Source organism: Lycium ferocissimum, chromosome 8, assembly GCF_029784015.1.
Source record: "Lycium ferocissimum isolate CSIRO_LF1 chromosome 8, AGI_CSIRO_Lferr_CH_V1, whole genome shotgun sequence".
In the NCBI taxonomy this organism is placed as follows: domain Eukaryota; kingdom Viridiplantae; phylum Streptophyta; class Magnoliopsida; order Solanales; family Solanaceae; genus Lycium; species Lycium ferocissimum.
In genome coordinates this window covers 33,417,494-33,437,790 of record NC_081349.1, presented here as the reverse complement: position 1 = coordinate 33,437,790, position 20,297 = coordinate 33,417,494, and the positions used below count along the sequence as shown (strand labels likewise).

The following is a 20,297-nucleotide window of genomic DNA, read 5'->3' as shown; positions in this document are numbered from 1 at the left end:
AAAGTGAAGCTAATTGGTGTTGTATCCAAATTTTGCCTTTCAGCAGCAGCGCAGTTCCGTGATAAATCATGCATAACTTTTACTCCAACATCGTACAAATTCTGCCGTGATAAATCGTGCATACTTTTACTCCAACATCGTATCGACAAATGTTTTGTGGCGATGGAAACTAAATTCCGAGATTCCACATACACAGATAGATACACTCTTGAAGTTAAAACTTAGCTTGCATAACTTTCCCTTCAACTTTTGACGTAGACCTACTTATGGTACAATTCTCATGAATACACTAAAACATATCCCAAATTACTTAAGCTCAGGTCTCATTACATTAGTTGAGCGGTTCAATTCTTAATCCGAAGGTAAAGTCAAAATTTGCAGTTTCGATATGGTACTAGTTTGTATCGTTCAATCACCAGTCTTTTTAGAGCATTTTTATCAACTTGCTGTGAGTATGTCAAGCATTTTTGGTTTTATCTTTTAATTCTCCACAGGTTGATCGATAAAAACTTGACATGCATAATTCAGGGCTTGCACTTTATGAGGCCAAGTAACGACCATGGTGGACTCATTTAATCGGACTGCACTGAACACCGTAAATTTGCAATAAAGCATTACACTGCAAATATCTCACAAGGTGAATGAACAATTAAAGCTTCCCATTCCACAATTGCCAAGAGGTTCGCCATAAAACGCGCAGAAAAAAGAGTCATTGGCGAACCATAAAGCACTAAAGATTGTGTAGGATGAAATGGTACATCTGTATGCAATAACTGCAATGTCTCACTACTCTTATGCCCACCAAGATACATCTAAAATATCCTACTATTAAGCTATACTCTACAAATTTGGCGCTCACTTGTGCAATACACTCTTCTTTGGCGACTTAGCTTTCTTCAAAGACTCATTCTGCCACAACATTCAATAAGAGAACTGGTCAGTGAATGCCAATTTTTATAACACAAATCATATATAAGCTGATCAGTGAAAAAGAACGCTCACCTTCTGTTTCACCAAAGCTTCATAGTCAATCCTGTCTTTCCATTTACTCTTCCGAAGTTGAACTGGCCTGTTTCCAACATATTTCCCTGAAATCAGAATAATGTACCCTGTCACTTAAGGATCCGAGCCATGAAAGTTTGGTAGAAAATATGCTGCCCGTTAATGATTAAAACATCAACAAACGCCTCCATTTTGCAAAGAGGCCTAAGAGAACCACAGTGCTCAAAACTCTTTAACTAAAGTTCCCCTTATTTTCCTTTACCTAATTTAACGTCAACAACACACTCCTAGTTGTTGTGGTGCTGGGTCATCCAGAGGGGTCTGCCGATAACACACTGCCATCGGGGTAAATCTTTCAACCTTATGACATCAAACAAGGGGTCGAAAGAGACCCGTATAAGGCATCATCAAGCATCTTAACAAAGAAAATCCCAGATGCAATTGAGGGTTATCATCACATACCATTCTAGTTCGGTGATCTTCAAAAGATATCTAACCATACCCTGTATCAAGGTATGCCATTTAAGATGTTGGTTATACTACCGTAGCAGAAGCGGAGTAAGAGGCTTATGCCTTACACATATGGAAATACCACTTACCATTCATTTCTTTAAGTGCCACGGCAAGGTCTGAAGGATTTGAAAAGCTTACAAATCCAAATCCCTTGGTCTTGCCAGTCCGCTTTTCTCTCACAACCTGTCATCGTTACATCATTAAAAACCCTTTATATGTTACACGAACTTTAAGTTGAACATACCACATATCCATACTTGAATCTGATAATTATACACGAGTCTTTGGGACATAGATCACCATCAATACAACCTCCTCCTTTGGATGCTCACCAACCTAGATAACTCACCATTTTAAACATTCAAAAGCTGACACTATTTCAAGATACCTTATTAACGGTTCAAGATTGATGTACTTAGCAATATTCTTCAGTTTAGTGCAAATATGAACGCGCACGACAACTGTGTAACACATGCAATCTACACAACAAACAGAAAAAGAGAAAAACATATTTGGTTCCATCTAAGAGCCCAACAATGGCCTTTTCCCACATAGCGACACCATTCTGCAATTCTTCTTTTTTTATTTTTTCTAATAAATCAAATTTCTCCAAAAATATAAAATGGAAAACATACCAAAAAGACAAGTGGGAGAAAAACATACCGAAAAGACAAGTGGGAGTCAACATATAGTGTATAAATATATAAGTATATTTTTATCTATCTATGCAGAGTAAATTTCCATGAAGGGGTATCAATTAAAAGAGTGGCTCCGCCACTGGCTCTCCCCAAATTCAAGAATGTCGAACGTATGGAAATATAAAATCTATAAGAGAAAGCAAAGAAGAAGTCTAGACACAAAGACCTCCCCATTTTAAGAAAGAACACAAGTCTAAGTATACCAATCAAAAGTATCACTGTTCGGAAACTTGAATTGATTCTAAAAGACCTTACCCTGGCCATGTTAAAGGAAGGAAATCTTGAAAATGCTTTCGACAAAACATCATCATTCACCTCATTCCCAAGGTTACCACAAAATATACGAAAATCATCTGCATGAAAAATAGTCAACTTGGTCAGTCAAATGTAATAGAATTGACATCCATCTTACAGCAAAAGCCAATAGTCAAGTAACACAACAAGAAGAAGAGCGAAAAGAGTTATACGGGAAGTCAGACATAAAAATCAAAACAAGAAGAAGAGCGAAAAGACTTATACGGGAAGTCAGACATAAAAATTAACAGGAAAATAGTCTCTGAAAATGGATCACTGAAGCATAGTTTTTTTTGATAAGTCATGAAAGGATAATATTCAAACATGTATCTAGGAGTATTAGCTAGCTCGTTCATCTCGCAATCAGCTGCCTCCACACAAAAAGAGTGGACCGGGGTGTGTTGGGTTTTTTTTTTTTGGGGTGGGGGGGGGGGGGGGGGGTGTTTATTCAGAAGGACGACTCCACCCAGAACTTTTCAAGCACAATTAATTCAGCACACATTTATTCTTCTACCTTCCACGTTGTGCCTTTGGCAGTTAGGCATTCATTATAGTATAGACAATTTTTGCTTCAAACTGGCTCCAGCCTCCAGGTGCCACTGCCCCTACCAAAACGGAAAAGGGGAAACAGAACATATAAAGGTCATAGGCATGACAGGTGTTACTTAGACCGATGCATTGGCTCGAAAGAAAAGCTTCCTCCATCCACCACCGAGGCGAAGACTCGATACGGAATGTTTACTTCATGAAGATGATAACCCCCCTCCCCCACCACACACACAGACACCCCCAAAGCCGAGCACATGAAGCAATATGAAAGCTTTTACCTCTTTAGGATGGGGAGTAGGGGAAGGATACAGTGTCATGTCAGCTCTATTTAAGGACCTCACTTACTTGGTTTTAACAGCACCCCTGATCATTGCCTGCCCACTTTTTTAACAACTGCTATATGTGGTAAAATATTTTTCAATCCTCAATTCTTTCAAGTTGCCTAAACTATCACTATTGATCATGCTCACTTTAATCTAAATTCTGTTGCTGATAACCTCAAAATCTATCTAGATTTCACGGAAAGTTGGATCATACTATGAAATTAGACTTATTTTTATCTCCTTAAGTGATTGCACAGGTGACATATTCACCTTTAATAACTGCTTCCTAAATTCCAGACCCTGCATGGCATAGCCGGTGATTACTTCAGCATTCATAATTACTTTCTACAGCTTCGCGGTTATCCAGACCATCACAGCGTTGACACTCTTATAAGCACTGCCAGGACTCTTGACTGCGAGGAGACCAAATCGGAACAACCACGAGCACCAAGAGAATAAACTAAACAAACTCAAACTTTTTTTAATGGGTAAAAACTGAATTCAAACATTTGACGCCAAACCAAATTGGAAGAAATAATTAAATGGAGCAAGCGACTTACTCTCTGGCCAGTCTGCAAGAGTAGGATCTTCCCAAGTCTGTCCTGCTGCCTTTCGAGGCACAGCTTTCTTTTTGGCCTCAGCTTTTTGCTCAATCTCACTGCGTGCAAGCGCAGCTTTCACATTCTGAATTGCCTCGGGCGTGATTGTCTGTGCAACTTTTTGAAATAATTGCTGCGCCTGTCCACGATAATTAGGCACGTTAGAAACATTATCAACTAAATCTTCTTTTATCACAAGAGGAACAAAATTCAAGCTAAAAACAACATCTTTAACGCTAAAAAGCAACATCGATAAAGATGTACAAAGGCTCTACTTCAAATACTTCAATGAAGATCTTCTTTTTCTCTTTTTCGTTAGCTTGCTAACGGTAACTAAGAAGCATGCAATTTGTGTAAACATATTAGGTATGACATGCACAAAAGGCATGCATGCATATCCTATATATATATATGTATATATATTCATGTGTACACAAATGATCTACAAACGTACCAATCAAGTTTATTTCATACATAAAATCAGTTACAGAAGAAATAACATTTAAGGTAGTTACATACGAGCCACTAATGAGTTAAACATGCATCTGAAAAATTAGCTCTGTTTTTCTCCTCTCTATCTCAATCCAAGTCGGTTCATCAAAATCAAATTTTACAGCCGAAATATCATAATAATTACTCCCTCTGCCCAATTTGCTTTTTGAGAGTCAATTTGACTAAACTTAGAAGCTAAATTGGATTAGATCAACTCAATATTTTAAAATTAAAATTTACTCCCTCGATATGAACACTTACCTTTTTAGTCTTGATACATTTCTTGATACATTTCTATATTTAGAAAGAAAAAAAAAACAACTAAAAACTTTCCCTTTTACCCTTAATAATTACCCTTAATAATTACCCTTAATAAAATGATTTGTATCCACACAAATATCTCTGATTTGTTACAGACCACAAGTTTCAGAAGTCTTTCTTTACTTTCTTAAAGTCCATGCCTAACCAAACTATATCAGTACATATTTGAAAACTCCACAAAAAAATACTATAAATCGCAATTCTCATATCAATTTGATAGAAAAAATATATCTTAAAATATGATCAAAGTTGTCAATCTGGTGAAACAATGCAAGTTTGAATCTCGCGAAGCAAAAAAATGTCACGTAAATCGGTAGAGAGTGATAGTAATGTATTCAACGTGGTATTCACCAAAACGATACAAGTATAATACAAATACAATACAATACAATACTTACTTGTTGATACTGAGGCAAAGAGTAAACGCCTGGAATAGCTGTTGTAGCATTATAAACGGGATTAGCCACTGGCGAAGGAGAAGGGCTAATGTAGGACTGTTGGAGATGAAACGGCGTCGGAAAGTAGGTTCCGTTGTGAGAGTAATTACTGTATTGCGTCGAAGAACTTACCGTCGACATAGCAATAACCGGTGAACGAAGATTATCAGAGAGGAGAGATTTTTCGATAAGGGCCTGTTTGGGCAGATTTTGCGTTGTGATAAAGAAAAAGAAAGATTACGAGGACGATGTAGAGAGTCTCTAGAAATGGAAAATTAAGAAGAGAGAAATCCAGATATATATATATATACTATTATATATAAAGGGAATGTGAGGACTTTTGTAGTCCTCACATTAATTTCCCAAATTTTTAAAAACTTTTTCATTAATTACTTTTATGTCCTAATTTTATTTATTTAAATAATTTTTTTTATTTTTTGTTTTTAAAATAACCTATTATACGTAAAAGTTTATCGGTGATATTTTGTAGTCCTTACAATAATTTTTCAATTTTTTTTAAAACTTTTTAATTGATTACTTTTAGTGTCCTAATCTTATTTATTTATGTCAATTTTTTTGTTTTTTGTTTTGAAATGTGTATTTTTGCTCAAAGCCTACCTAAATTTTTCACGTTCTTTGATTTTTACTGATTGGTCTATATCGAAAACTTTATTAATCCAGATAATTTATATCGCGCTTATTAGGGAGCGTTTCCTCCAAAATTTTTTTTCCATATCCATGTTCGAACCCCAATCAAAATTAAGAGAGCTCAAATAATCTTAAATTATGTATTTGTCTTAAAAGTTCATTAACTATGAATAGATTATTTATTTAGAACTATAACTTGAATAAAATTAGGATGTACATAAGTTGGGAATGTGAGGGACTTTTGTAAATTTACATTAATTTCTCAAATTTTTAAAAACTTTTTCATTAATTACTTTTATGTCCTAATTTTATTTATTTAATCAATTTTTTTATTTTTTGTTTTTAAAGTCTTTTTCAAAATATCAATACTTTTGTAGTCCTTACAATAATTTTCAAATTTTTTTTAAAACTTTTTAATTAATTACTTTTAGGTCCTAATCTTATTTATTTATGTCAATTTTTTTATTTTTGTTTTTTAAAGTCTCTTTTTTCAAAAGCTATCGAACCTCCTACCTCATTTTTCACGTTCTTTTGATTTTCTCGATTTGGTGCTCGATATCCGCATTTGAGCCCAATTAATCCGTATAATTCGCACCGCATCGCGCCTTATTCGGGGGAGCGCTTGTCCAAAGATTTTTTTTCCATATCCAGTTCGAACCCCTAATCCACTAATTAAGAGAGGATAGCAAATGCAACTTTCATCTGGAAAATTATGTATTTATTATTTGAAGTTGCAAACTATGTATAGATTATTTATTTAAAACTAAATAACTTTAAAATTAGGATACATAAGTTATAATGTCAAATTCTCGTTCCAAATTTGATTTGAATTAAATAATTTCATCAAAATGGAAGTTAAAATATTAAAGGAGTGGAATGAAAATTTTGCTTTTATATAACTTCTAGATCTACCTCTGATAGGTATATGGTTGTTGTTGTTGTTGTTGTTGTACACTTGTACTAACCAAATTATATTTCTTTAGCTAAAATATACTGCTTTTATATGTTTTGTGGTAAGAAAAAATATTCTTATAACTATATATATATAGGGCGTAAAATGAACGGGTGGGTTGGACTGAATTTGGGTCGGAGCGGTCAAAATGAGAGGTGGGTTAATTTTGGGCTGAGTTGAGCTAAAAAATAAATTATAATCGGGCAATTTGTCCTTAATTTTCGTCCTTCACTTAAAATGATGACAAATAATATTTTGAGATTTTGGGTTTAAATTTTTGCTCAATCAAAAAATAATAATTTCGCAAGGCATAAATTTATATGAAATTATACCTATTCGCTATATAGTTACATATAGAAACTATGCCATACAGGATAAAAATTTGTATGAAACTACGTAAAAACTAATGCCTATAGAAATTATGAAACTTCATTTTCACGAATCTTTATCGGATAAGGTATAAGTTCTATGTAACTTCGCCGAGTTAAGAAATTATTATTATTTTTTACTCTACTAAAGATCGAACCCAAAATCTCTGGTGCGAAAAGAATATTTTAGCCCATAAATTTTCATTAAATGAAAAAAAGGGCCAAAAATTAAAGACTAGCGAATTGAGGGACAAAATTAAAGACTAGCGAATTGAAGGGCAATCCACGCAATTTTTTTATTACAATAATTCAACTACTCAATTCTTATTAAGTTTTCATTTATTTGTTTGTTCATAGAAGTCACTGTCGACATAGCCATGACCAGTGGACGGAGATGATGAGAGGAGATTTGCTGATCGGTGAAATAAGGGCCTGTTTGGACAGATTTTGCAGTGATTATTTTGGTAATGAGTTTATTCAAGTCATCATAAAGGAAAAGAAGGAATTGAGGAGAATGTGGAGAGTTCTAGAAATATGCTTCTCCAAGAAAAATCTAGAAAAGAGAGAAGTTTTGAAATACATATATTTATAGGTAGAAAGAATACACGAATACGGTGTAGATTGAGAAGTGGGCTACAGGCCCATATTTATGGGCCGAATTAGTTGAACTACGATAGAAGTTTTTGCATGGATTGTTCTTCAAACACAATGGCCTTTAGTTTTTGTCCCTCGGATCTATGGTCTTTAGGTTTTGCTCATGCTGGTCATTTAATGAAAATATCCAGATCTGTTCCGCTCGGCATAAGTTTTGTAACATTTTTATCTTCGAAAACTGAACTTTTGCTTCGTTCGGCATAAGTTCTGTAGGAATTAATTTATGAGGCATAAGTTGTGTAGTATTTTCAAAAGGCATAATACATAAATAGGCCCTAAACTTGGCCTCAGCTGGCAAGTATGCTCTTCAACTTTGGGTGTGCACAAGTAGGCACTGAACTCGTATAAGTCGAACAAGAAACACAATGATATGACGCAACGCGACGTGGCACATAATTATTGGAGGCCACGTGGGTTTGCTCATGCCACGTCGCATTTGTGTTTACTTGTTCAACCCTTACACAAGGTGCCTACTTGTGCACACCCAAAGTCAAGGCATATACGCCGACCGAAGTTTCAAGTTTAAGGGCCTACTTATGTAATATGCCTTTTCAAAATTTATTATAGTGTTCAGAAACTGGAGTTATGCTTTTTAGGGCATATGTTCTTTATCCTTCTTCGTGAGTGTTTTGGTCATTTTTATGTTGAGTTTTGAAAATTTTGTCGTGCTCGGAATAATTTGTGAGATATTATAATACGAAATATAAACTTATGCCAAGAGAAATCTAAACTTATCCCGCCGAAAAGTGATTAAGCTGAAAAATTAAATACCACCCCAAGATAGGATGTTTGTGCAAACGACCCACGATGATATCCATAGAATTTCAAACGGCCAATTCGCAGGAATGCCCTTATTTTGGGGTGGTCTTTAATTTTTGCCCCATAAATTGGTGGTCTTCAATTTTTGCCCTTCGCCTAATATCATGAGGTTTGGGGTTCGAACCCCGGCTTAGTAAAAATAAAAATAAAAAATCGCAAGGATGAGTTTTGTAAAGAGTTAGCCTCGTGCGAGAATTTTGAATGTAAAACTCTACCTACAGGAACCGCCTTGCGCGAAATTTTTTTTTTTTTTTTTTTTTTTACTGAGCTGGGGTTCGAATCTAGAACCTTGAGGTATTAGGCGAAGGATAAAAATTAAAAATCACCAATTTGAGGGACAAAAATTAAAGACCACCAATTTGAGGGAAAAAAATTAAAGACCAATGCTTTTGACGGACAATCCGCACAAAAAATGATTTGAAACCTCGCATTTATTGGAAACAAAAGGCTTATCCAAAGAGGATCAAGCCGGAAATCATTTGAAATAGATCTGTCTGAGATGGGCCAAACCCAAAATGCAAAGAGACCTTCTTACTTCATTTTTTGAGCCAATATAGATAGGTTAAATACATGGTTATACATATATTATATATGAATTATGCATAAATTATTGTTCGATTATGTTTAGTTTAAACAAATTGGGTGCATAATTATTTAGGTTAGCTCTTCAATTACTTGCGGATTCAAAATATCTAACTTCACAATATCCAAAGTATCCTAAGCCCAAAATATTATTAATATTATTGTTAAACATAAAATACAAGTAAAACTCGATTCTTACTTAATTTAATTTCAAGACAGATATCTCGGAAAACCCCACCTTGGGTATAGTGTTATCATTTTTTGGCGCGGATTGTCCTTCTTTTGATTTTTAAATTTTGGCCCTCAAAATCGGTCTTTAAGTTTTGCCCTTTGCTTGAAAAGGTGGCCAAAAATACTGAGGTTCTGGGTTCGAACCTCGACTCAGGCATAAAAATGAAAATAATTTCGCAAGGCAAGGCTTTGAGAAAAGTCTGCCTTATGCGCAGTATTTTTTAAGGCATAACTAATTTTATGCCGATCCCAGATATGTTGCCTTAAGGCATTACTAAAAGTTTGCCTTATACGGCAACCTATGTTGGATCCTAAGATAACTTTAGTTATGCCTCAAGACAACTTATGCTGTCTCCGGCATAACTAAAAGTCTGCCTTATGCATAATTTTATGCCGGATCCGGCATAACTTTAGTTATGCCTTAAGACAACTTATGTTGTCCCCGGCATAACTAAAAGTCTGCCTTATAAATTGCCTAGTTATGCCTTATACGCTTATGCCGTGATCCCAAGATAACTTTCCCCAAGCCTGTCTTGCGAAATTATTTTTTATTTTTATGCCGGAGCCGGGGTTCGAACCCAGAATCTCAGGATTTCTATGTGAAGCGTAAAAATTAAAGACCAGCAATTTGAGGGACAAAAATTAAAGACCTCCCCGAATGAGGGGCATTCCTGCGAATTGCCCTAGTGTTATTACATGTCAACTGGATTAAAATATACAATGGGCCTAAGAAAATAACTAGACAAAATTGTTGGGCTTCAGGCTAATTACCTCATGGAACTTCTTTGGGCCTTCTTCCACTCCCATGACCTAAAATCTGGCCCAAATGCTTATTCAGGCCACGCTGTTACCAATACGAAAAAAAGAAAGTAAAATTAGCTACAAATGTCGTCGTTAATCTATCGCAAAGTTACTTGTAGTTAACCAAATAACAACAACAACATGCCTAGGATAATGTCACAAGTGGAGTCTGGGGAATAAGCAGTGATGTACGGACCTTACCCCTACCTACCTTCGGCAGCAGAGGTTGTTTCCGACAGACCCTCGTCTTAAAAGAGATGTAACGGACGCAAGACAGTAAGAAAGAAAAGATAAACAACAAAATAGTAATGTACAAAATAAATGTAGCGACATATATATCAATATACGTAGGAAAAAAAAAAAAGCTACATGAGACCTGACTCATACTACTCAAAGTACAAGTGTACAACAACACTCAGTTACGTACTAACCTTCTACCCTAATCTTCAACCTCTATACCTTCCCATCTATGATAGTATCCTCAGTCACATGAAGTTGTGTTGTACCTAATAGAATCTTTTGATAATTTATCGTTAATAAGATTAATAATAAATTTTTCTATTTATCTATAGTATTTGTTCGTCGCTATTTTTTTTTTTTTTTTTTAGAAGTGAGTTACTAATACATTAGGATGACAATGTGTATTAATTAATTATACAATCTATCTTTTTTTAGCCTGATACCTTTGTAGAGGTCATATCTCAACCTTGTTGGCCGGATTGAAATAAACTGTGTGTATGGATGGTAAATCTTCAAAACTACACCTTTCTTTTATGTTATCAAAACAATATTCTAGTACTTTTTTAAAGGGTCTAACAAACCTTTTTTAAGGGTCTAACAAATTGAAATTAATCTCATTCAATAATCTCTACAATATCGTTTCCATCCACTCGCGAAAGGTAATAATTCTCCTAATGAATCTACCAATAGTTCTTTAAAATCATTTCTTTAATATTTTTTTATAGGAAAATGTGAAGAACAATAATTAAAGTGGTGAGGACCACATTTTCCCCACCAAACAATGGTCTTCATTATACAAATTTTCTTTTCCTCCTCAAATTCCTAGAAATATTATTATAAAAGATAGTCGGTTAGAAAACAATAAAGTGTTATAATTATTCAGTACTCTTATATAGCAACATACGATAAAGCCAAAGATGGAAAAATTGCGGATAATTGTACGAACAAAAGGATAAGAAATATCAACGGTCTCTGAGGCATCCACGTCAGCGTGCAGAAGGTAAAGCCGTTGATTTTGAGCTCGAAAATACCAGCGACAATCAGTACAAGCTGACACGTGGGAGAATAGTCAAGTAGTGGGGCCCACGAGGATACGTGTCGACATAATACAGCACGTTGAGCCCGGATTATCCGGGATCTGTCTTCGCCGACAGCAAAGCCAGTAAGTCGGAAAGTTGATGAGTGAAAATGCAATTTCACCTCAGCTTTAGTTGATTAATTAAAAATAATTGTTAAGTGGAGTATTAAAAATTAATAATAAATTAAGAGCCTGTTTGGAAAGCCACCTGGTAATTGGAATTGGTGTAATTACTGTTCTAGTAACTACACCCTAGTAATTACATGATTTTAATTACCACGAACACTGCTTGTTTGTCACAATGTAATTACGTTGGTAATTACAAGCGTGTTGTTTGGTTGCATATGTGTAATTACACAGTTTAATTTAAAAATAAAATTTAATTATAAAAATTTTAAAATTAATATTTAAAAAATATGTGCATATATAAATGATATTAAATTATTTATTTAATAATAAATTGTTTCTTGAAAATATGTTAATTAATAATCATATATTGTAACTAATATTGTAAAAATAATTGATATATAATTTCAAATTAATAACATTTTAATTGATTATAAAACTTAAAAGCATACCTTTTTTGTGAGAACATCGTGGGATTGGATGTTTGAAAAAAAAAGAATATTTATAAATATAATGCCATAACATTATTCAAATGTTTGACAATAATTCTATCAACTGTAAGTGAAAAATAAACAACATATGCAATGCTAAATAACAAGTCAATAAAAGATTAAAGCAAATATTTTTAAAATCGAAAATATAACCTAAATTCAAAATCCAAAAGAAAAAAATTTAACATAATATTCTTATGTCAAATTCCAACGTTACATAAGTAAGTTTCAACGTAACATAAGTAAATACTCCTATAATTCAAAAGAAAGGAAAAATATAAGTCTATAACTTCATTCACAACGAAATTCTACTTTAATAACTTCACTCATTATATGCCAAGTTTGTTAATGACTCATTCTTTCTAATATTAAGAGATGTAGTTCCAAATATTAGAATATTAACACGGTTATGCTAAATGAATAAAATAAAAAACTGAAAAAATATGAGCAATTACATGGAACCACAGCAATAAAGGTTGAGAATGAGAAGGAAGGAAATGAAATAAATACTATAAAAAGAAAAATATAAAAAATAAAAAATAAAAATAAAAAAGAAATTAAATAATAGAAATAAAAAATAATTAGAAAAAAGAAATAAAATAAAATAAAAAAGAAATTAAATAATAGAAATAAAAAATAAATTAAAAAAGAAAAGAAATTAAAATAAAATTAAAAAGAGATAAACTAAAAAGTAACATCGTAATTACAAAAACAGGTGTATTACACCTCGTTTCTCAAATTTCCCCTTGAGAATTGGAGAGTGTAATTACACCCTCTCAATTACATCAAATTCTTACCTAACTGTGTAATTACCTGGTCAAACAAACAAAGCAACCGTGTAATTACATCCAATTACACCCAATTCCAATTACCTGGGTGGCTTTCCAAACAGGCCCTAATGGAATTTTTTATATGGTGTAACTAACATATAAGAGGTATTTACGCATAACTAAATTTAGTGTACGTGCTTTGCGCGTGAACAAAACGTGTATCTTATTTGACAATAAACACTTAAAAAAATTGACTTAGCTACGAACTTCGTTGTTAATCCGTCACTATATTGTTCATTGCTAAACCTTTTTGATATTTCGTTACTTAGCCATCACTAAATAGGATTAGCTATAAATAAATATTGTATCTCAAATAACGTTTGGACTTTGAAGCACATCTTTTCGGTTTTATAACCACGCTATTATCTATAACCACATCTAATAGTAGTAGACACTATCACTCGGTAAATATGATAAATTTATGAAAATTGAATCAAAACGTACAATAATTTTCTGTTTTATTTTAGATAAGTATGATTAGGGGTGAGCATGGTGTGGTAGATACCGATTACCATACCGAAATCGAATTTTTTTATACCGCGATTTCGGTATTATGGTATTTGGTATGCATTTTTAAAAAGTTTGGTATCTGGTAAGGTATTCGGTATTCATAAAGAAAATACCAAAATACCGAATACCATACCGAAGTATATAATTACATATGCAATTCAAATATCTTAGCATTATAATACTAACAAATATATAAACTAGTATTATTAGAAAACTAATTGTTTAAACGTTGGAACTTTGACTACTCTATCTTGATTTAAAATGTCTTTTTTGTGTAATTGATTTACGAAGGGATCATTGTACTTTCTTTTGAATATTTTTACATGTAAGGTGTTTAGTACATAATAATTGAGACGTTTCTTAAGTAGCGAGAGTCACAGTTCTCCACGATATGAGTATATGTAAGTCAAAGTAGGATAAACCATGGCAACGATTTACCGTACCGTAAAATACCGAAACCGAACTTTAAAATACCGAACCATACCGAATTAATTTGGTACGGTAATGATATACTATTTTTAGAAATCGAAAATCAAAATTAACATATCGAAGTTTTAAATACTGTACCATTACGTACCATGCCCACCCCTAAGTATGATGCGGCAAAAGAAGTATTAACTTGAGCATATTATATGTACAAATATGTACCAAAAACCATAGCAACATAAATAGGACCAATATGAATGAGAAAGAAAATTCAGAAAAAACATGCCTTCAAATTCGCTCTTAATCTGCACAAAGTCTCAATCACACGCTTCATATGAATCTTCATTCACCTATACAGAATATTGAAAAATCAATCAAATAATGACTTTCATAGATGTATTCATACATATATATATGAATACATTGTTTGAAGACAGGTCTAATAACTTTACAAAGACAACAAACATATTGGTGAAAGAAAGGTAGAAAAAGAACAGTAATATTCATGGAACATTAGATATCTCGAAGATTAATATTGTTTATCTTTCCACTTTGGACTCATGTTGATACGAAATTAAAAATAGGAGGAGATATTCCTAACAACGCAAAGGAGAAAAGGAGTTTCTAACAATTCCAATACCAAGTAAAATTAAAGGAATTTAGCTCCTAAGCTAAAATCTTATAAACGAAAAAAATACTCCTTAACCTAAAAGGAGGTGACAGTGTTCGAAAATTTAACCTATAATATTTAGAACTTTATGTTTAATTTATAAATATATACTCATAACCCCATATCAACTTAAACTTTAGTTTCAAAAATCAGGAAAACACGCATATCAAATTTTTGATGGAGTCATTTGCTAATTAATACGTACACTACTACAACTTAACTCTTTATTTGAAACGAAGAAAAACAATATAGGCATGTGCCTTGTAAACTTGTGGAAAGGACCATGTCGTGGACTTAATTATAAAACAATGTCTATTCTTGTTTGGATTCAAAGTTAAAATCCAACAATGATTCTGTTCCTTTATCTTAAATTCTACTACTAAAATATATGAATCCACTTTTTCTCATCAAACATAGGCCAACAGATTTAAGGATACTTAATTATCAATCCATTCTCTTGCAGCTTCCGCTGTGACTGATATATACTACTCCTTTTAGCCCATTTTAATTTATGTAAACATGTTTCCTTTATATAAATTCGTTGTAAACAAGTTTTGACATCTTTTAAAATTTAAAAAACAATCCGATTTAGACTTCTTGACAAAGTGAAAGCAGTACCACATTTTGTGTGCTAACTGATTAGAGAGGATCATAGAGAGAAGTATAACTATAAGCAGGTTATATAGTGACAAATGAACCAACCAGTAGCCCACATAAATTCATTCATATTGAACAAACTCATGCTCCATGTCCATATTCATATTCATATTCAAGCAGAAGTGATTTAATTTATTCATGCTTCATACTGAACAAAATTACCTCAATTATCAAAACCTGTATTCAGGTAGCATAGTCCTCATAACATAAAGAAAAACTTTAAACATGCTCATACCTGTATTCAGGTAGCATAGTCCTCATAACATAAAGAAAAACTTTAAACATGCTCATACCGATAATAAACTGTCAAATATGCGACAAGTATACTATCAGTTATCAAGTTTATTGTGTAAACTACGTCTCACTTCCAAAAATACCCGGCAAGAGGTTTATGCGGCTTTACACACCTAAAAACAACAAAACAGTTACCGAGAACACAAGCAAACAACAAATAAGCCATTAAATAGTTCAAACGCTACGGCGCCATTAAACAATTCAAACGCTACGCGATTAGATAGTTCAAAATCGAAACCCTAGAAAGTCATCATCAAAATATTACTAAATATTAATCATAAATTCTGCAAATATTTATCAAAAGAAAAAACCGTAATAAGTACAATATAGATTAAAAATAATTAATGTGAGAAAAATAGTAAATGACAATTTTTTCTATTGTAGAGTGTTTTAGTAAAGGGCAAAAAGTTCAATCAATATTTTTAAGACCCTTCGTGCTTTTAATATGGTATAGATAACTACACTTTAATTTTATTACAAACCACAACTATAATTTTTTTTTTAATTACAATTCATAGCTATATTTTATAGATTTCGCGTGTATTCGAGATGTATTCAAGTATCTAATTATTGGTAGATTCATTAGGAGTATTATTATTTTTTGCTAGTGGATGTAAACAACATTGCAGAGATTTATAATTATTCAGTACCCTTATATAGCAACACATACGATAAAGCCAAAGATGGAAAATCGTGGATAATTGTACGGAGGAAAGGATCAAGATATCTAACGGTCTTGAGGCATCCACGTGTCAGTGTTCTGAAGGTGAAGCCGTTGATTTTGAGCTCAAAAAACGAGCCGACAATCAGTCCAAGCTGACACGTGGGAGAGTAGTCAATTAGTGGGGCCCACCAGGATACGTGTCGGCAAAGTAAAGCACGTTGCGCCCGGATTATCCGGGATCTATCTTTGCCGACAGCAAAGCCAGGTAGTCGGAAAGTTGATAAGTGAAAATGCAATTTCACCTCAGCTTTAGTTGATTAAAAATTAATAATAAATTAATGAAAATTATACATCGTGTAACTAATATATAAGAGGTATTTAAGTATAATAACTACACTTTTGTTATAAATATTATTATAATATTGTGATGTCTATCTTTATATAGAATTTTAGTACATTGTAGGGTTGTAATTTACTGCAAAGTCAATTCTCTCCTATAAATAGAGTTTCTTCATTGTATTTCATCCCTTATAAGAGAAATAAAGAATTCCTCTCTTCTCTCTTTCCCTATAATATTCTTCTTGCTTGCTTTATTATTTTATAACACGTTATCAGCACGAGTCTCTAACCTTTTATTAGGGTTTAGTCCATGTTAATACTACCGTCATCGGAAGCTTGACGGCAATGTCACCAGGGCTTATCCGAAATCAAGAGGGAAAGTAATGGTAAAACTGAGAACAATTCATGTAACTAAGGTATGTTTACAATTTTTCATGAGAACAAGCAATAAAATTCTATGATTTACTCCCAAAGTAGTAAACTCAGAGATCTGCTCCTGAAGTAGCAAGCTCAATAATATGCTTCTGAAGTAGCCAACTTTGAACTCTACTCCCGAAGTAGTAGAAATTTGAACTCTATTTCCAAAATAGTAAACTTTGAGCTATACCCCCGAAGTAGTAAGATTCGGAATTCTACTCCCGAAGTAGTAGGACCTAGAAATCTACTCCCGAAGAAGTTTACTCTTGAAGTAGTAAATATTCTGAAATCTACTCGTGAAGTAGTAGAACTTTGAAATTTACTTGATGTAGTATGACCTTGAAATTGACTTTCGGGGGGTAAACCTTTAAACTTTACTCCAAAGTAGTAAAACTCAAACTTTTACCCCTAAAGCAGAAAGAATCGGTAGTACACCTGAGACAGTAGTTTGAAGCAATGTTTTCTTTCACATGAGAAAAAATAATGAGCTATTAGAAAGTGCATCTAAATGATCAGGTTTAATTCCCCGAGGTGAATGAAAGAAATACCACAACTTACCTCCTTGGAAGAGATTGAATAATAAAAGATATACATATTATTTTTGTGATACGAATCATTGAAACACGTGCACATCGTACATAGTAAAAACATCTTGATCAATCTTATTCGAGACTTATTGACCGCGATCTTGGAGTATTTCTATGCAATTGTTTGTCTTATAGCATTTGGCTAATTTTGTGTTTTGGCAATGTTTGTCATGAAATCAAAGTGATTAGTTCTATGATGGCCTGCTAAAATTGTCTTGTGTAGTCATATTAACGACTATTTGTTTGGTTGCTTGGTGGTTATGTCATCAAAAGTCCACAGAGTGACTAGATATGTTCAAGAATGTGGGTTATTGTTTGTCTTCTTGCAATGTAATGATAGTAATAGTTGCTCATTCTAAGTAACCCATCCTTAGATGTATTGAGACTCCTCAGCTTAGTAATCTCAAGTTTAGAACTTCTTGTTTTCTAGAATCTGCCATTGTCCATTTCTACTCGTGCTCAATGTATTTTTTTCGATTTTCGGTGTAATATTTTTGATTATTTAGTGTCTACATTTGTGAAGTAATACAAGATAATTCATGATAGTTAAGACTTGTTGTAGTGGTTTGTTGTTAGCTTTGCGAATTACTTCTTTTTTATAGTACCAAATTGTTTATTTTGGTTATTGGAGTGATCAGTGGGTTAGTATAAAACAGCTCCAATGATCCATATGTGGACGAGAAAGAAGACAGATCTTGTTGAATGCTTTCTATTGTTTGTTATTAATTTTCCGGAAGGAAATTACAATTCATATATTTTTCGCTAAAGAAAAATTATAACTGTATAGTTGTCATTTTGATATAAAAGAAAAAAAAAATATTTAGATGTTAATTAGCTTCCCTGACGGAGAAGTTTAAAATCAAGTTCGTAACTTAATGTTTACTTTTCGTTATTTATGTATTCAGAATTGTTTTAAATGTTCATTTGGTTATTGTTTTATTTCATGACACCAGTAGTGTCTAAATTTGCTTTCAAGATACCAGAAGTATCTAAGCAATATTTGGTAGTACAAAATTAATGATCAAGGTCCAGAGGAGCCTAATTATTTGTCTACAAGAACCATGACACCAATAATGTTCGAACAATAAGTGATTATAGAGAATAAATTAAAGGCTCCTGAAGAACTTACATACTATTATGTAATTCGTTCTAGATTGTAATATACGAAGTTGTTATGATCGAAACACAAGTTGTAGTAAACCCGAAGTTTACTCAAATAAATGGCTATCATATTGAAGTTATAAATGATAGGAGGATCAAGTATCTTCAAAGTCATGGTTGGTAAGAAATATCTATGTGAAAGGTTACACGCCTTATTCTCCAAATTGTACTACAAATATAAGCATGATGAAATCACATGTCACGGTAAACCAGAAGTTTATTGGTATAAAAAAAAAAAAATTCATGTCATAGTAAACCAGAAGTTTACTAAAACAAATAGCACATGACATGGTAAACTTGAAGTTTACTATTATAAGAGTCGGCATGAGCGGTTTGGCTATCCCGATTCAAATATGATGTGCAAATTGAGTATTTGACATATATTGAAGAGCTAGAAGATTCTTCAAGGAATTATTTGTGTTGCTTGTTCCCATGATGAGCTTATTATCTTAAGCTAATGTTGGGATTGAATTCCCTAAATTTAAAAATATAAAAGGTGAATATGGGCCCGTTCAATTGCTATGTGATATCTTAAGTGCATCGATAAAGACAAATACATGTGCGTTTATTGTCAACCTGTAGTTTGACATATGCAAAGTTACTTGCTCAAAAATGATTGAGTTGAGGCGCAATTTTCAGATTATGTAATCAAGATAATTCATCTTGTTAATGCTAGTTTGTACCAAGTCAGTTTGGCGTTGAATGCCTCCGATAAATAGCTAAACCATTGCTTATGAGAACAAAGCTTCCACGTGGTGGTCCAGATATGATATATTGTATACAACATCATTTGTATGCTTGCACCAATAAATTATGATAATTCTCCCTTCACAATTGGTTCGTTAGGAACCGGATATTTCCATCTAATGATTTTTTTTGTGGTATATGATTAATTAATCTACCATGATGCACAAAGATGAATTCCCTAAAGAAGATGGATATATGTTAGTTTTTCTAACATAAGGGGGAGAGAATAAGCGGTGAGGAATATGTTATGAATTATCATTAGTGTGATCCTCATTCAAAAGATAATTCAACTCAAATGCAGAAGCATTTGCCGACCCAAAATTAATTTCTAATTTCAAATTGTAAAATGCTCCTATTAAATTCATGTCCCCGAAGGACGCAGTCTACAAAGACGCATGAAGCGTGGTAGACTAATCGGTTCCAAACGCAATAATCATTGAAAAGAAAGAGCAAAAATGATCAATGATCATTATAAGGAGGCAATGTGCTCTTGAAGAGCCTTCGACATAACACTTCATGAAACCTACGCGAGAGGTTTAGGTACCTAAAATAATGAAAGTGATGAGATCTCAATAAGTTATGTCACATTGCGAACCGATACAAATGATATATCGTCGATGATATCTTTGGTACAATATAGCGCAATATTGTAAAAGATTGTGAGGATCTAAATTCTACGTCTATTAAAGCATGCTAACGCAGAATTATTATCAAGTGAAATGACGCATCTTGAAAGCGTAAAGGTTATTGGACCTGTTATCCGGACACCGGAAGATG

General features: G+C 33.1%; 1 protein-coding gene across 4 annotated transcripts; it reads right to left on the bottom strand.

The window, feature by feature from the left end:
* Positions 1-638: 638 nt before the first annotated feature.
* Positions 639-5,384, bottom strand: LOC132068146 (uncharacterized). Of its 4 annotated transcripts, none has more exons than XR_009417323.1 (8): positions 5,190-5,384; positions 3,940-4,117; positions 2,469-2,566; positions 1,602-1,698; positions 1,465-1,505; positions 1,265-1,362; positions 1,003-1,088; positions 869-909 (listed from the first exon to the last, which is right to left on the bottom strand). XR_009417323.1 is itself a non-coding variant. In XM_059461629.1 (6 exons), the coding sequence occupies exons 1-6, from the start codon at positions 5,367-5,369 to the stop codon at positions 856-858; spliced, it is 693 nt and encodes a 230-aa protein (XP_059317612.1). In that variant the 5' UTR covers positions 5,370-5,384; the 3' UTR covers positions 639-855. The 4 variants fall into 4 exon arrangements, 1 of the variants encoding a protein (XP_059317612.1); XR_009417324.1 differs by having other exon boundaries at positions 1,265-1,323; XR_009417322.1 differs by having other exon boundaries at positions 1,265-1,505.
* Positions 5,385-20,297: the final 14,913 nt, after the last annotated feature.

Excerpts from the sequence above, each read along its gene's own strand:
- LOC132068146 (XM_059461629.1), bottom strand. The coding sequence starts at position 5,369 with ATGTCGACGGTAAGTTCTTCGACGCAATACAGTAATTACTCTCACAAC. Across the intron at positions 2,567-3,939 it reads TCTTGCAGACTGGCCAGAGA|ATGATTTTCGTATATTTTGT; the intron begins GTAAGTCGCTTG and ends TTTTTCATGCAG. Across the intron at positions 1,699-2,468 it reads CTTCCTTTAACATGGCCAGG|GTTGTGAGAGAAAAGCGGAC; the intron begins GTAAGGTCTTTT and ends TAACGATGACAG.